General features: G+C 38.2%; 1 protein-coding gene across 3 annotated transcripts in view; it reads right to left on the bottom strand.

The window, feature by feature from the left end:
* Positions 1-517: 517 nt before the first annotated feature.
* POC1B (POC1 centriolar protein B) overlaps positions 518-17342 on the bottom strand; it is a 109178-nt gene continuing 92353 nt past the window's right edge. For all 3 annotated transcript variants that reach the window (XM_081248398.1, XM_081248396.1, XM_081248397.1), the window contains 2 exons: positions 5675-5893; positions 518-2055 (listed from right to left, as the gene is read on the bottom strand). In XM_081248398.1, the coding sequence (XP_081104524.1) occupies positions 1960-2055; positions 5675-5893 (315 nt within the window). In that variant the 3' untranslated portion in view covers positions 518-1959. The remainder of the gene's footprint in view (positions 2056-5674; positions 5894-17342) is intronic.

Raw genomic sequence — 17342 nt, 5'->3', positions numbered from 1 at the left:
TTTGGACATATTCAGAGACTGCTTGCCATGTCGTCCAAGTGGAGATGTTGATCATGCAGTGTACATGCAGCTAGGACAGCTGAGAGGCTGGCATCTGACGAAAAGAAGCCTCAAAAGCATAAAAGAGGAGTGGGGGGGGCTTATAAAATAACCCTCCTGAAAAAGTGTCAAGGCTTTTAAACTTACATCATCACTGTTTTTATATCACTTATAAAGTTCTATGACTGTAAAAGGTGTGGCAATACCATGTTGCAGGAAGTGGCTGTAGCTGGTCAGTGGTTTCTAAAGTGTGGGCCTGAGGCCAACAGCATTAAATCTCCTGTGAGCTTGTTAGAGATGCAGATTATTGGGCCTCACCAGACCAGACCTAGTGAATCATAAACCTGGGGCAAAGGGCCGGAACTGTTTTGACAACTTCTCCGGGAGATTGTTATGAAGGTTAAAGTTGAGTGAGCTAGATAAGAAGTTTAGCATTTCTAGATTTTAATCATTTAAAAAGAAACAACTTTTTTAAAGGTAAAATGTCTTTATTGTTTGAAGCATTAAAAAAGTAGACAAAAATTGGTATGACATTTCATTTCTTAGTCTTCTCAATGAGGTTATAAAAATAGTGCCACTTAGTCTTATAAACTCTTGAAACTGTCTAGAAGTTCACACTTAGTGTTATCTAAAAAGTCACTTAAAACACACGAGGTGATAAAACAAAATCACCTCATAAATACAATCAAAATTGCTTTGAGAAATTTCTAAATATAGACTCCTAGATAAATAGGACTTTTTTCTTTTCCAAAGCATAGACAGTGTTTTCCCCATGTTATGCCTACAGGCGTCATAAATGTGGACTGCCTTCTCCTACCTTCTGTTCTAGATATAGGTTAACAAATGCAAACTAAATTCAGTTTTTTTTCAATTTAATCTCTTATTTTGTTTAAGATAAAATTCTTAATTTAAAACCAAGATCTTTTAGAATGCCGGGCTCACTTTCATTTTGTTTCAAATCACAATTCATTAAAAAAAAATAGGAAGATGATGCAAATGTTCTTTTAAAGTACTTATATTCAGCGACAAAATCACCCTTCACATTTCTGAAGCATGTGAACATACATGTGTGTATATTTTTAAATATTGCTGTTGCATCGTTCTGTGTTTTGAGGATTCTGCACTAACTTAATCTTCGTAAACTGAGATCACAGGTTTGGATACAACCCAAATCATTCAGTGCATTCATCTACGGAAGCAGATTCGTGCACTTTACATATTTCTAACTCTTCATTTTCCTTCAGGTTGGTCAAAGGATAAACAAACAATGTATACCATAAATTAAATCGAAACCCTCCTGCCTTATGTCCTGTATGTGCTGTTGCTAATTAAAATAAGTGTATTCTTTCTTGCTGTGGAAATTCTGCAGTTTGGGAGTTGTATGAGATCATCTTTTCAAGGCATAGGTAAAGAATACATTTTTTTTTTAACAGAAAGAAATACAGATCAGATCATTAATTCATTCTCTGCATACAAAATGCTATTTTAGAGGTAAGTGAATTATTTCACCCCAAGGGTATTGTTTACACTAAAGAAGTACACCAGTTGTTTAAGGAATTGCCTGAACATGTTCAGTTTGAAATAACAATGAAATACAGAGATTTGATTACTTTACTGGTAGGATTTGGACTATTAATGAAAACTGACATTTAAAATAATATGGGGGAAAATAGAGCCACTTGAATGCTTATCACCTTACTACTGCAATCATAACTGGTAATGATTAGAATGAGTCCTCGGCATTGATCTGTGTGTCTAAATTAGTCCTTAATTATGCCTCTTCTGCCTTTTGTTTGATTGCTCACCCTTTTAAGAAATGCCATGATAATTAGCACATGGTTGTGTTGCATAAAGCATCTTGTACCACCTTCCTGAGTACGTGTACATGTGTTCATTTCTTGTGCCTCAGCTCCTATTTTTCTATTCAATGGCATTGAAAAGCCTTTGCTGATTTTCAAGGCAGTCTTTCAGCTTATCCTCTGTCAAAGTCAGTCGCTGCTCCAAGATTGAAACAGTCTGCAAGAAAGGAGGACAAAAGAATCAATGCCTGGTGACCTGGTGGTGAGGAGGAGGATGATGATCTCGGCACTATCTTTTTCAGAACTGGAATGCAACCCTTTCGCCAGGAGGTTGGCTCAGAAATGAGCCCCAGAACTTGCCCCGCTTCTGTGCCCTAACACAAGGCAAAGCACTGTCAAGCAGTTTGAGGAAAAGAAGAAAAAGGAACCATTTGAGGAAAACGGAGTAAATGATCAAGGCTCTGTAGGCAATTCTGAAGTCTGATCTTCTAAAGCATTGATGCCAGAGAAGAGGCCACATGAGGCATGTTAGGTAGTGTCACAGGTGACATGGAATGTGGGAGGTGGGGATGGAATGCCACATAACCCCACTGCTACTTAAACGGCATCACTGGTCATTATGTCACAATCAATCCGTGACGGACCATACCTATATTACTCTAGACGGCTGGATGCCTAGCTTACTTTACCCCTTTCTGCACCCAGAAGATGACAGCAACTCATAGGGTTGTTAGGAAGACTGACTAAATGAAATACGGCACGTAAAATGCTTAAGCTAGTGCCTGGCACACAGGACTTCATGAATCTTAGCTATTCTGACTCCTTCAGCTCATAAGTGAGTATATAACTACGCACACACGTGCGACTACTTTTAAATCTAATTGTGATAGACTACTTCATCTTCAGTCTTTTATCTTTTAAAAAACCTATACGATAAAACAGATTCAGGGAGTTGCACAAAAAAAACACGTGGCACTTAATGAACTCTCATGAGAAAAGCACCCTTATGACCAACACCCAGGTCAAGAACTAGAACTCTGCCAGCCACCCCAGAGTGCCTTGCATGCACCTTCCCCCGTAACAGCCCCTATCCTGACCATTATACTAATCACTTTTCTGAGTGTCTTTATGGTTTTATCTTTCAAGTGTACATCCCTAGACACTATGATGTCATTTAAAGTCTTTTAATCTACAGATACCCACTCTCTCCATTTATTTTCTTGATAATTTGTCTTTGGACAGGTTCAGGCCATTTGACCTGCAGCGCCTCTACCAGTCTGGATTTTAGGGACTGCATACTCTGGGTACAGTTTAATCTGTTCTTCTACCCTCTGTATTTTATGTAAATTGGAAGCTGGATTCAAAGGCTTGGTAAGACTCAGGTTAGATCCCTCGGTAAGACTATTCTTTCTTTTGAGGGCACGATAATAACATTTGCTTCTTTTTCTGTGTTGTTAGTAGCTACTTAATACCTAGATCTATCGATTCTTAGAGATTGCCAGTGATATTCTAATTCCATCACTTAAAAAATTTATTAGTTGGGATAATTTATACAAGACACTTCTCTCATATATTATTTGGTTACCTGGTAGTACAGTTCATATAGGAAAAGCAGCATAAATGCTCGGTTACTTTAGTTGACAAGTTTCAAAATAATGAATTGATTCCCTGCCAGCCTCTGAAGGTAATCAGTTTAAAAAAAACATTATCATCTCATAGTTTTTGCTCTCATATTCCGTACTATAGATCATGATTCTTTGAAATTAACGGCAATGCTAATAGCTTCTACTATTTCTTGAGTGCCTACTATGTGCCAAGCATTTTGCCTGATACTTTACATATATTATCACAATGTAAGATGCAAAAGCTTTTGATATGTGTATTATCAACACCTTTAACACTGGTTAACTCCACTTACCTACCAACCATCTTAAAAGTTATAATGAGAAAGTGATACTACAATCTGTACTGAATTATAAGCACTGCCACTGGGTTAGGAGATGATCAGTCATCTGTAATTAAAGTGAATCTGAGTGTGTTTATTTTACTTGTTATTTGCCCATAGATTCACACTGTTCCCATTTTGCAAGTGTGCTGTGCCTGCTTTTAACTTTTCATATTTGAAGGAAAGTCAGTCCTTAAAAATTGAAAGTAAAAAAATTACAGACTTTCAATAAAAGAAGGCAAAATGAGTCACGAAGCTGACAGAGTAGAAGATGGAAAGACCCTAAAGAGGACCTGCCACCCAATGTGACAGTGCAGGTGAGGAAGCCAGGGCCCTGGGAAACAGGCCAACCAAAACTAAAGCTGTCATGAAGCTGAGAGAAAAACTGCCTTTTAAAGGAAATGAAAGTCCGATAAACACAGTCACCTCTAGCACAATACTGCAAAGCAAAAATTGATGATTTTCCTATGATTTACATTGAACAGATCTTATGACTCCAAGGTCTCACAAGGCTCATTCCCACAATTTGTCATGACCCACATCCACATCCCTTAACTCCAAGGCCCTGAGATGTTATCTAAAGGGTAAAAATTTTAATTACTGGCTCTTAACCCAAAATGGAACCTTAAAAGTCCGATGCCAGGGCCTTGAATTCTCTGGAGATGAGGACTGGACATCTGGATGATTCTTAACTGCCCTGGTGATTATAACATACAGCCAGGGTTGAGAATAAGAATTAGATGATTTCTATGCATGAGCAATTTCAACTTGAAATATTTATTCTGCAAAAGTAATTGACGTCTTCTCTAGTTCACATTATAGCCTCTTTCTGTATAATTTAGGACGGTGTCTGCTCTGACAAATATTAGTATCCTCATTCTATTTATCAAAGAGGAACAATAAGAATTCTTCAAAGGAAACACTGAGCAGAGCTGGAAGGGCAACCTCGGATGTATCCATCTTAATACACCACTTCCATTAAATGACATCTGTATTTCCTGACCAAGAGTTGGAAGACCTTTGATATATTAAGATCCATGGTATCCCTTCTTTTTTTTTTTTTTTTTTGCGGTACACGGGCCTCTCACTGTTGTGGCCTCTCCCGTTGCGGAGCACAGGCTCCGGACGCGCAGGCTCAGCGGCCATGGCTCACGGGCCCAGCCGCTCCGCGGCATATGGGATCCTCCTGGACCGGGGCACGAACCCGTATCCCCTGCATCGGCAGGCGGACTCTCAACCACTGCGCCACCAGGGAGGCCCCATGGTATCCCTTCTTGCAAAAATATATTGGCATCAAATGACTGGGTAATATTCTAAAAGGGGAATGTGGAAACCTCACCTCTAGAAGAACAGAGCATCAACATAAGGAGCTTTGGAATGAGGGAAGTTATACAGAGAGACATCTCTCTCTCTCTCTCTCGGACAGAGAGAACTTCTTCAGAGTGAAAAACTAAAGCACTGCCGATATTTCATTCTAACCGAAATGATTAATCCCAATACATTTTTCTTATTGCCCTAAATATTTCTTTGATAATGTCGAAATCTGAATACACGGCATCAAAAATTCTTAGGGCAAAACATTACTGTCCAAAATCAAATAATACATTTGTAGCACGAAGTACATGGTCTCCCCTATTCACTTGTGGTCCTCAGATGCCAGATAGAGTACAGTGTGTGTGTGCACACATGCATATGTGTATATGTGTGCATGGGCTCTGACTTTGCCTCCATAAGGTTTAGAGCAGCTCAGCACAGCAGGCGCTGCTATATTAACTACCACCTTTGAGCTTGCCTTGCTAAGAAAATTTTCTCCCTACTCTGCTAGTTCCACAACCCTCTGTAACTAGGATTTCGTACCTCTTACCACCAAGTGAAAAGCGCGCCAACCCACCTGTGTCAAAACATTGAGCTGTTCCATAATATGCTCTAGCGCGTCGGTCACAGTGAGCGGTATGCTTCGTTGACTCTCAGAAGGGAGGTCACTCATTTCCTCTGTTTTCTTTTTCAAGGTTGTAGGTGAACGTTCTGATGACATTAAAGAAGGGTTCAAGAAATATCCGCAGATCTCTTCACCCTTGTCTGGTAGAGTACGAACAGTGGTTTCCATTGTCTTTGACACCATAGAAAAGATAGGAAGAGTTATATTTTCCAAACTTTAAAAAGATATATATTAAAGTTTTCAACATTCCTCTTTTAAAAGCCCAGCTTTCATTTAATTGTTCATCTTCAACTACAGCAAATTATGGAAATTACAATTATAAGAAGGAAAAAAACGCTAAAAAAGGATGGACGAAATTCACAATTTTCCTTGTACTTTGTATGTATCTGTCTGAAAGGTGAGTTCTACCATTAAAAAGGTGGTTACATGCTAATTCTTGATTTTTAAAAAGTCACATCCATTAAATGACTATTATTTGATTTCTATGGGGAGGGGACAAGATGGCAGAGTAGAAGGACTTGAGCTTACCTCCCCTCTTGAAAACACCAAAGTCACAGCTAACTGCTGAACAACAATCGAAAAAAAGATGAGAACCTACCAAAAAGTTACTCTACATCCAAAGACAAAGAGGAGGCCACACAAGACAGTAGGAGGGGTGCATTCACAGTATAATCAAATCCCATAACCACCAGGTGGTGACCCACAAACTGGAAAATAATTATATCACAGAGGTTTTCCCACAGGAGGGAGAGTTCTGAGCCCCATGTCAGGCCCCACCCCCAGCCAGGGGACTGGCATCAGGAAGAAGAGGAGCCCCCAGAGCATTTGGCTTTGAAGGCCAGCAGGGCTTGCTTGAGTGCAGGAGCTCCACAGGACTGGGGGAAATGGAGACTCCACTCCTGGAGGGCCCACACAAGGTTTCATGTGCACTGATGCAGGAGCCTGGGCCACACCGACCTGTGGGTCTTGGAGGGTCTCCTGGGGAGGTGGGGGTTGACTGTGGCTCACTGTGGGGACAAGGATGACGGTGGTGGAGGCCCCGGGGAATATTCATCAGCGTGAGCTCTCCTGGAGGTCGCCATTTTGGCACTGAGACCTGGCCCCACCCAACAACCTGCAGGCTCCAGTGCTGGGATGCCGCAGGACAAACAACCAACAGGGTGAGAACACAACACCACCCATCAGCAGACAGGCTGCCTAAAGTCGTCCTGAGCCCACAGCCACCTCTAAACACACCCCTTGACATGGCCTTGCCCACCAGAGGGAAAAGACCCAGCTCCACCCATCAGTGGGCAGGCACCAGTCCCTCCCACCAGGAAACCTGCACAGTCACCTGGACCAACCTCACCCACCAGGGTGCAGACACCAGAAGGTAGAGGAACTACAAACCTGCAGCCTCAGAAACAGAGACTGCAAACACAGGAAGTTAGATCAAACGAAACGGCCAGTAAATATGTTCCAGACAAAGGAACGAGGTAAAACCCCAGAAGAACAACTAAGTGAAGTGGAGATAGACAATCTTCCTGAAAAAGAAGAGTAATGATAGTAAAGACGATCCAAGATCTCACAGAAAGAATGGAGGCACAGACTGAGAAGATACAAGAAATGTTTAAAAAAGAGCCAGAAGATTCACACAAAAATCAAACAGAGGTGAACAATACAATAACTGATATGAAAAATACTCCAGAAGGAATCAATTAGCAGAATAAATGAGGCAGAAGAACAAGTGAGCTGGAAGACAGATTGGTGGAGATCACTGTCATGGAACATATTAAAGAACACAGAAGGAATAGCAAGAAGGACACTCTCAGAGACCTCTGGAACAACATTAAACACACCAACATTCACATTACAGGGGTCCCAGAAGGAGAAGAGAGAGAGAAAGGGCCTGAGAAACTATTTAAAGAGATAATAGCTAAAAACTTACCTAACATGGGAAAAGAAACAGTCACCCAAGTCCAGGAAGTGCAGAGAGTCCCATATAGGATAAACCCAAGGAAGAACACAATAAGACACACATTAATCAAATTGACGAAAATTAAATGCAAGGAGAAAATACTAAAAGCAACAAGGGAAAAGCAACATGTAACATACAAGGGAATCCCCATAAGGTTATCAGCTGGTTTTTCAGCAGAAACTCTGCAGGCCAGAAGGGAGTGGCATGATATATTTAAAGTGATGAAACGGAAAAACCTACAACCAAGAATACTCTACCCAGCAAGGCTCTCGTTCAGATTCAAGGGAGAAATCAAAAGCTTTACAGACAAGCAAAAGCTAAGAGAATTCAGCACCACCAAACCAGCTTTATGACACATGCTAAAGGAACTTCTCTAGGCAGAAAAGAAAAGGCCACAACTAGAAATGAGAAAGTTACGAATGGGAAAGCTCACTGATAAAGGCAAACGTAAAGGTAAGAAGTCATCCACATACAAATATGATATCAAAACCAGCAATCACGAGGAGAGTACAAATGCAGGATATATTGGAAATGCATTTGAAATTAAGAGACTAGCAACTTGAAACAATCTTGTGTGTGAGATATACATACATATATATATATATATATATATATATATATATATATATATATATATATGCCTATATCCAAACCTCATGGTAACTGCAAACTGAAAATCTACAATAGATACACAAAAGAAAAAGCAATCCCAACACAACACTAAAGTTAGTCATCAAATCACAAGAGAAGAGAACAAAAGAGGAAGGGAAGAACAAAGACCTAGAAAAACAAATCCAAAACAATTAACAAAATGGCATAAGAACATACATATAGATAATTACCTTAAACATAAACGAATTTAATGTTCAAACCAAAAGACATAGACTGGCTGAATAGATACAAAAACAAAACCCATATATATGCTGTCTACAAGAGACCCACTTCAGATCTAGGGACACATACAGACTGAAAGTGAGGAAATGGAAAAAGGTATTCTATGCAAATGGAAATCAAAAGAAAGCTGGAGTAGCAATTCTCGTATCAGAAGAAACAGACTTTGAAATAAAGACTGTTACACGTGACAAAGGACACTACATGCTGATCAAGGGATCAATCCAAGAAGAAGGTATAACAATTGAAATATATATGCACCCAACATAGGAGCCTCTCAATATATAAGGCAAACACTAACAGCCATAAAAAGAGAAACTGACAGTAACACAATAATAGGGGGGGACAGGTCTTTAACACCCCACTTAACATCAATGGACAGATCATCCAGACAGAAAATCAATAAGGAAACACAGGCCTTAAATGACATATTAGACCAGATAGACTTAATTGATATTTATAGTGCATTCCATTCAAAAGCAGCAGAATAGACATTCTTCTCAAGTGCACATGGAACATTCTCCAGGATATATTACATGCTGGGCCACAAAGCAAACCTTGGTATATTTAAGAAAATGGAAGTCATATCAAGGATCTATTTTGACCACAACGCTATGAGATTAGAAATCAACTACAAGGAAAAAAACTGTAAAAAACACAAACACGTGGAGGCTAAACAATATGCTACTAAACAACCAATGGATCACTGAGGAAGTCAATAAATACCTAGAGACAAATGAAAACGAAAGCACGATGTTCCAAAACCTATGGGATGCAGCAAAAGCAGTTCTAAGAGAGAAATTTATAGTGATACAGTCTTACCTCAGGAAACAAGAAAAATCTCAAACCTAACCTTACACCTAAAGCAACTAGAGAAAGAACAACAGACAAAACCCAAAGTTAGTACAAGGAAAGAGATCATAAAGATCAGAGGAGAAATAAAAAATAGAGACAAAGAAAACAACAGAAAATATCAATGAAACTAAAAGCTGGCTCTTTGAAAAGATAAATAAAATTGATAAACCTTTAGCCAGACTCATAAGGAAAAAAGAGAGGGCTCAAATCAATAAAATTTGAAATGAAAAGTTACAACAGACACCACAGAAATACAAAGGATCATAAGAGACTACTACAAGCAACTCTATGCCAATAAAATGGGCAACCTAGAAGAAATGGAAAAATTCTTAGGTATAATATTCTAAGACTGAACCAGAAAGAAATAGAAAATATAAACAGACCAATCACAAGTACTGAAATTGAAACTGTGACTAAAAATCTTCCAACAAACAGAAGTCCAGAACCAGATGGCTTCACAGGTGAATTCTATCAGACATTTAGAGAAGAGTTAATACCTGTCTTTCTGAAACTATTCTAAAAAATTGAACAGTACAGAGGTTCCTTAAAAAACTAAAAACAGAACTGCCATATGATCCAGCAATCCAACTCCTGGGCATATATCTGGAGAAAACCATAATTCGAAAAGATACATGCACCCCATTGTTCATTGCAGCACTATTTACAATAGCCAGGACACGGAAGCAACCTAAATGTTCATTGACAGATGAATGGATAAAGAAGATGTGGTACATATATACAATGAGATATTACTCAGATGTAAAAAAGAATGAAATAATGCTATTTGCAGCAACATGGATGTACCTAAAGATTATCATACTAAGTGAAGTAAGTCAGAGAAGGATAAATATATGATAGCACTTATATGTGGAATCTAAAAGGATGATAAAAAAGAACTTATTTACAAAAGAGAAACAGACTCACAGACTTTGAAGACAAACTTATGGTTACCAAAGGGGAAAGGTCAGGGGGAGGGATAAATTAGGAGTTTTGGATTAACATCTACCCACTACTATATATAAAATAGATAATCAACCAGGACCTACTTATAGCACAGGGAATTCTACTCAATATTCTGTAAAAACATATATGGGAAAAGAATCTGAAAAAGAATGGATATATATATATATATATATATATATATATATATATATATCTGAATCACTTTGCTGTACACCTGAAACTAACACAACATTGTAAATCAATTATGCCCCAATATAAAATAAAAAATAAAAAACTATTACTTTTAAAAATGAAAATAATAAGCGTTGGTGGAGAAATTGGAACCCTCATGCATTGCTGTCAGAATATAAAATGGTCACCTGATGTGGAAAACAGTTTGGCTATTCCTCAAAAGGTTACAATACAGAATTAGCATACAATCTAGCAATTCCACTCCTGAGTATATATACAGTATATATACACAAGAACTGAAAGCAAGGACTTGAACAGATACCTGTACACCAATATTCATAGTGGCATTATTCACAATAGTCAAAAGATAAAAACAACCCAGTACCAATCAACAGATAAACGTATAAACAAAATGTGGTACACACATACAATTGAATATTATTTAACCATAAAAATAAATAGAATTCTACTACATGCTACAACATGAATGAACCTTGAAAACATACTAAGTGAAAACAAACAAGACACAAAAGAAAATACCATATGATTCCACTAATATGAGGTACCTGGAATAGGCAAATTCAGAGAGAGTATAGGTTACCACGAGCTGGAGGGGAGAAGAAACATGGGGCTTATGTACCCATTGCTTAATGAGGACAGAGTTTCTGTTTGAAATGATGACAAAGATCTCAAAATAGTGGTGATGGGTACATAACATTGTGAATACTTAATGCCAGGGAACTGTACACTTAAAAATGTTTAAAATGGTCAATTTTATGATACATATATTTTACCACAATAAAACAAATAAGCCCTCCAAACGTATAGCAATAAAAATCTAAAAGTAAAATTAAGAAAACAACTCAGTCTACATGAGCATCAAAAAGAATAAAATGTTTAGGAATAAATTTAACAAAAACAGTGCAAGGCTTATATACCAAAAACTACAAATAAACCATCAGTGAAAGAAATTAAAGACCTAAATAAATGAAAAGACATTCCATACCCCATGTTCATGGAACATAAGACTTAATATTGTTAAGATGGCAATATTCCCCAAATTGATATATACAGGTTCAATACAATCCCCATCAAAATCCCAGCTGCCTGTTTAAAAGAAATTGACATGCTGGTCTTAAAAGGCATATAGAAATGCAAGGAACCCAGAATAGCCAAAATAATATTAAAGGATACAGTTCAAGACTCACATTTCCCAGTTTCAAAATTCACTACAAAGCTACAGTAATCAAGACAGGATGGGACTGGCATAAGGACAGACATACAGATCAATGGAATAGATGGACCTTTCCATATACGGTCAATTGATTTTTGACAAGGTTGCCAAGATAATTTAATGGAAAATAATAGTCTTTTTCAAGAAACTGTGCTGGGAAAACTGTGTTTTTAAATTCAAAAGAATGGATTTGGGCCCCTAGCTCACACCACGTACAGGATTAACTCAAAATGGATCATAAAGTTAACTACAGGAGCTAATACAAATCTTAGAAGACAACATAGGAGTAAATTTTCCTCACCTTGGATTAGACTGAAGCTTCTTAGATACAATACCAAACTACAAATGACAAAATAAATAACAAATTGGACTTTATCAAAACATAAGACTTTCGTGCTTCAAAAGACAACAAGAGGGACTTCCCAGTGGTCCAGTGGCTAAGACTCCATGCTCCCAATGCAGGGGGCCTGGGTTTGATCCCTGGTCAGGCGGCTATATACCACGTGCCGTAACTAAGAGTTTGCATGCCACAATGAAGATCCTGCACACAGCAAAGATCTTGCATGTCTCAACTAAGACCCGGCGCAGCCAAATAAATATTTTTTAAAAGTAGGTAACAAGAAAGTGGGAACAAATCTCACAGAATTGGGGAAAATATTTGCAAATCGTGTATTTGATGAGACTTGTACGAGAACATATAAAGAACTCTTACAACTCAACAATAAAAAGACAACCCACTTAAAAATGATCAAAGGATTTGAATAGACATTTCTCTAAAGAAGATGATACACAAATGGCCAATATGCACATAAAAAGGCACTCAATATCGTTATCAGGGAAATGCAAATCAAAACCACAATGAGATACCAATTCATACCCATTAGGATGACTAAAATAAAAAAGAAAGAATATAACAAGTGTTGGTGAAGATGTAGAGAAACTCGAATCCTCACACATTGCTGGTGGGATTGTAAAATGATGCAGTCACTTTGGAAAACAGTTTGGAAAAATTCCTCAAAACATTAAACATTGAATTACTATGACCCAGTGATTCCACTCCTTGGTATATACCCAAGAGAAATGACATCCTTTACATAGATACACATAAAACTTGTACATGAATACACAGCAGCATTATTTAGAATAGCCAATAAAATGGAAACAACCTGTATACATCAGAATGTTGTGATAATTAATGGAAAAACAAAATGTGGTATTATCCTTACAATGGATATCAGTTACCCACAAAAAAAGAAAGAAGTACTGATACATGCTGCAACAACACGATGAACCTTGGAAACAGCAGGCTGAGTTAAAGAAGCCGTACACAAAGGCCACATACTATGTTATTCCATGTGCATGAAATAGTTGGAATAGACAAATACAGGAAGACAGACTGAGATTAGTGGTTGATGAAAATACTCTAAAATTATTTTTGGAGTGATTAAATATTTTAAAATTAGACAGCGGTGATGGTTGCACAACTTTGTGAATATTCTAAAAATCATTAAATTGTACACTTTAAAATGGTGAGTTTTCTAGTATGTGAATTATCTCATTAAAGCTATTTTAAAAACAGAGTCCAAATATATGCATCACAGAAATCACAGAATTTTTAAAAATTTTAATCAATTTTTCATTCCTGGTTGTCACTGGCATATGAGAGTTCCAGACAGAAGGTACCTCAAACATGGCAAGTGTAGTTCTAATGATGATGGTGGTGGTGACAATCAGCATGTACAGAGCTTACTGGGTACTTGGCATTGTTTCAAGTGCTTTACACACGTTAACTGGTTTAATCTTCACAATAACCCTATCAGGTATGTTCTGTTCCACTATTATTCTCATTTTTCAAACTAAGAAACAGAGATACAGAGAGACTAAATAACTTGCCCAAGCTCACACAGGTAGGAAAGGTGTATGAAACATAACCAATCATAGATCTAAGAGATGCCAAAGCACTCTGGGTATTGTAACCTTGGGATCAAAGCCACTGTTTTCCATGATCTTCCCAACCATTTTTAGGAAAATGAAAACTTTCAAATTTCCCTCTGTCATAATCTTACTAATTCATCATTTGTTGAAAATAATAAAAACAAACTCAAAATCCACCATCCCCAGTTCAAGCTTATTTTAAAATATGCATAAAACACATCTTAGTACTCCTACCCAGCTGAGTGGATCTGCTCAGGTTCTTTTTGTTTGTTCACTTAAATACTTCTGGAGCCTCGCTCTGTGTGAGGCACAGTTCTCAATGGTGAGAACCCAGCAGTGGGTGGCAGGACCCAAGACTCTGCTCTCCTGAAGCTTATGTTCTGGTACCTTCAGTCATTTGGTACTTTATCTTTTCTACTTTTCTTTTGTTGCATACCAGCCTATGTTTATCTCCAAAACCATCCTGGTCTCTGAGCAGTTATGCTCTGTACCCCCAGTTTTCCACCTTTGTGATACACCTGACAATATTAGGGTCTGAACCTAAAATACCAGAATGAAAATGACTTTTTTGGGCAGAAAGCACTCATTAAAATCCACCCCCCCCAAAGAATCCTATTACTAATGCTTTGAATTACTTAACTCTGTGTGATGAAGAAAATCTAAAACTGTCCTTGAAATGTTCAGAAGCAAAACTCCTAGCAATCATAGATCACAGAACAAGTTCACATAAAGGATTTTTAATGCCACTCATTAGCTGGGCCCAGAAGCACCTATGACCTACTTATTCATGTCCTGAGCTAAGGGAACTTAGAAAACAATCTACAGCACTTATCTACCTGGGTCCCCAGCTATTGGCTGGTGGCAAACACTGAAATAAAAGCAGTGTAAAAGCGAGTATGGAATATCTGAAGAATTCACCAAGAAGTCCTGTCTCACAATCACAGTCTGCATTCCTGGTCCTAGGCAGCCACCTCATTGACTGGGGACATTGTATGGATGGCCGTGCAAAGCCATCCTCACCCTAAAATAAATAATTCCTGCTCAAAAGACAGACTTTTTTTTTTTTTTTTTTAACATTGCTTCTGCTGTGCTTTCTCTGCTCTCCTAGCATGACTGAATCTTTTTTGATCTCCAAATATCAGCTTAATTGTCACATCTTCAGAAAAGTAGTCCCTGACCACCTTAATGAAGGTGGGCTGTCTACTGGCTACCATGGCATCCTGATGTCTTCTTCCATAACTGATCAGAGTTGTCTTTTCCTTCTCTATTGTCTCTCTCCCTCACTAGACTGTGCTATGCCTACTCTTCTGACCACTGTACCCCCTGGATTTAGCAGAAACGTAAATATTTTTGAATATGTTAACCACTTACATGCAGAGTTTATCACCGTTCTCACAGATGGAAACCAAACTCTCTATGGCCAGGACAGTCTGTTTTACACGATCACAACATACCTAAGTATGTACACACATGGTTGCAAATATAACTAATTGTAGTAGCAGCTCCGGCCCTTCGTGGGAAAAGGCCTCAAATCTAATTAACAAATTGGTCATCGAACCCTGGGGGACTGCAGTCAGGGTGGTTAGTGAAGAAAGGGCAATAGGAAATGGGCCAAGAAAGATTTAAGGCCGTAGACAGTCTAGGCAGGAAAAGATCCCGATAACCTTAACAATAGTTTTCTTGTTTGGGACCAAAAAAAAAAATATATATATATATACTATCATATGACACATAAAGATGAATAGAGAAGGGAAAAGGGTGTGGGCAGAGAGAAAAGAAGTACGAGATCTCCATCCCACATTAGCCGACTGACAGATCTGTTCTCTGGTCTCTCAAAGCTATTTGGACCTAGATATTAGCAGATTCTTTCCCACCGACCAAGCCTGCCTTTGCTTCCTGTTTGTACAGGAAAAGAGCAAGATGCACAGCTTGGGGAAGTTTCAACGCTCTCATTCATTTAAAAAATAAAAATGAAAAGGGAAAAAAATATGTTTAAGATTCAGGGTTATTAAAAGTCTAGCAAATGAGGCTTGCTCCCAATACACTGAGGTCCTCTCCTACGTCAGAGTTGCTAATATTCATTGTTTGGGTGAATGCTTACTGAACACTTGACATTATACTAAGCATTTACCAATGTTAAATGTGAGCACAATGTGATACCAGCAATCAAGGAGGAGTCTCTGTTATGGGGAGAGAATTAAGACAGAGCAAGCCTGGGATCCCCTGCAGGGCCTGGCACATACTGGCAGTGAATAAACAAACACAAGCAAATGATTGTAAGAAAAGAACAAATGCTTTGGAAGTCCATAAAAGGAAGAAATCACACATGTTCCCTTACCTCTTACTTTTTTTGCAGACACTTGAAGTACAGCAGGGTAACAATAACATTCATTGATTGATCCAGCAAACGAAGGCCTCCTATATGTAGGCATTAAAGCTACAGCAAAGAACAAATCAGATACGGTACCTTCCTTCAAGGAGCTTACAGTTCTCCAAGGAACCAGTTCCTTCAAATGGATGGCAGGGCAGTTACCACGCTTAAGTTCTCCTTGGATGAACTCATGGTTGCCATCTCAAAGATGGGAAATACAGCCTCACCAAGTGCACAGAATGAATGTGTGTGGCTAAGAAATCCTTATCCCTACAGGTTAAAAGGCTCCACTTTCCCTCTGAACATATATAATAGAGTAAAAAATACAGTTGACTGATGCAAACTACTTTGATAGTCCTGAGAGCTATATATAAAACCTGTCACATTCTGGGGACAAATGACTCTTAACAGGTTGTTTAAATGCCATGATTAATTTTAATGCATAAAGTTTCATTTGTCACATTAGAGAATGAATTCTTTTAATGCATTAACAGAAAGTGAAAATTGTGGCATTTGCAAGTAAATTTTTATTGGGAAATTAACCATTCAACAATGTAATCAAGGTCTACATATTTAAACTACTATTTATATCATTAACAATGAAACATTCAAGATACTGTGGTGCCCAATTACATATGGAAGTTCATGCATTATATTTATTCTCTTTCTTCCTCTCCTCTTCTCTCCCCCGTCTACTACCCTTCCTACTTACCGACTCACTGTCTGGGCTGGCAAGTCAGAACTAATCACTGACACCACTTCACTCTCAAGGAAGCAAAAGACCTGTACTCTGAAAACTATAAGATGCTGATGAAAGAAATCAAAGATGACACAAACAGATGGAAAGATATACCGTGTTCTTGGACTGGAAGAATCAATATTGTCAAAATGACTATACTACCCAAGGTAACCTATAGAGTCAGTGCAATCCCTATCAAATTACCAATGGCATTATTCACAGAACTAGAACGAATAATTTTTAAATTTGTGTGCAACACAAAAGGCCCAGAATAGACAAAACAATCTTGAGAAAGAAAAACAGAACTGGAGGAATCATGCTCCCTGACTTCAGTCTATACACCAAGCTACAGTCATCAAAACACTATGGTACCGGCACAAAAACAGAAATATAGATCAATGGAACAGGACAGAAAGCCCAGAAATAAACCCACGCACTTATGGTCAATTAACCTACAACAAAGGCACGAATATACGATGAAGAAAAGACAGTCTCTTCAATAAG

The sequence above is a fragment of the Mesoplodon bidens genome (assembly GCF_964165515.1).
Source record: "Mesoplodon bidens genome assembly, chromosome: 11".
In the NCBI taxonomy this organism is placed as follows: Eukaryota; Metazoa; Chordata; class Mammalia; order Artiodactyla; family Ziphiidae; genus Mesoplodon; species Mesoplodon bidens.
Note: the sequence above shows the minus strand (reverse complement) of the source record. Positions and strands in the feature narration are given on the sequence as shown.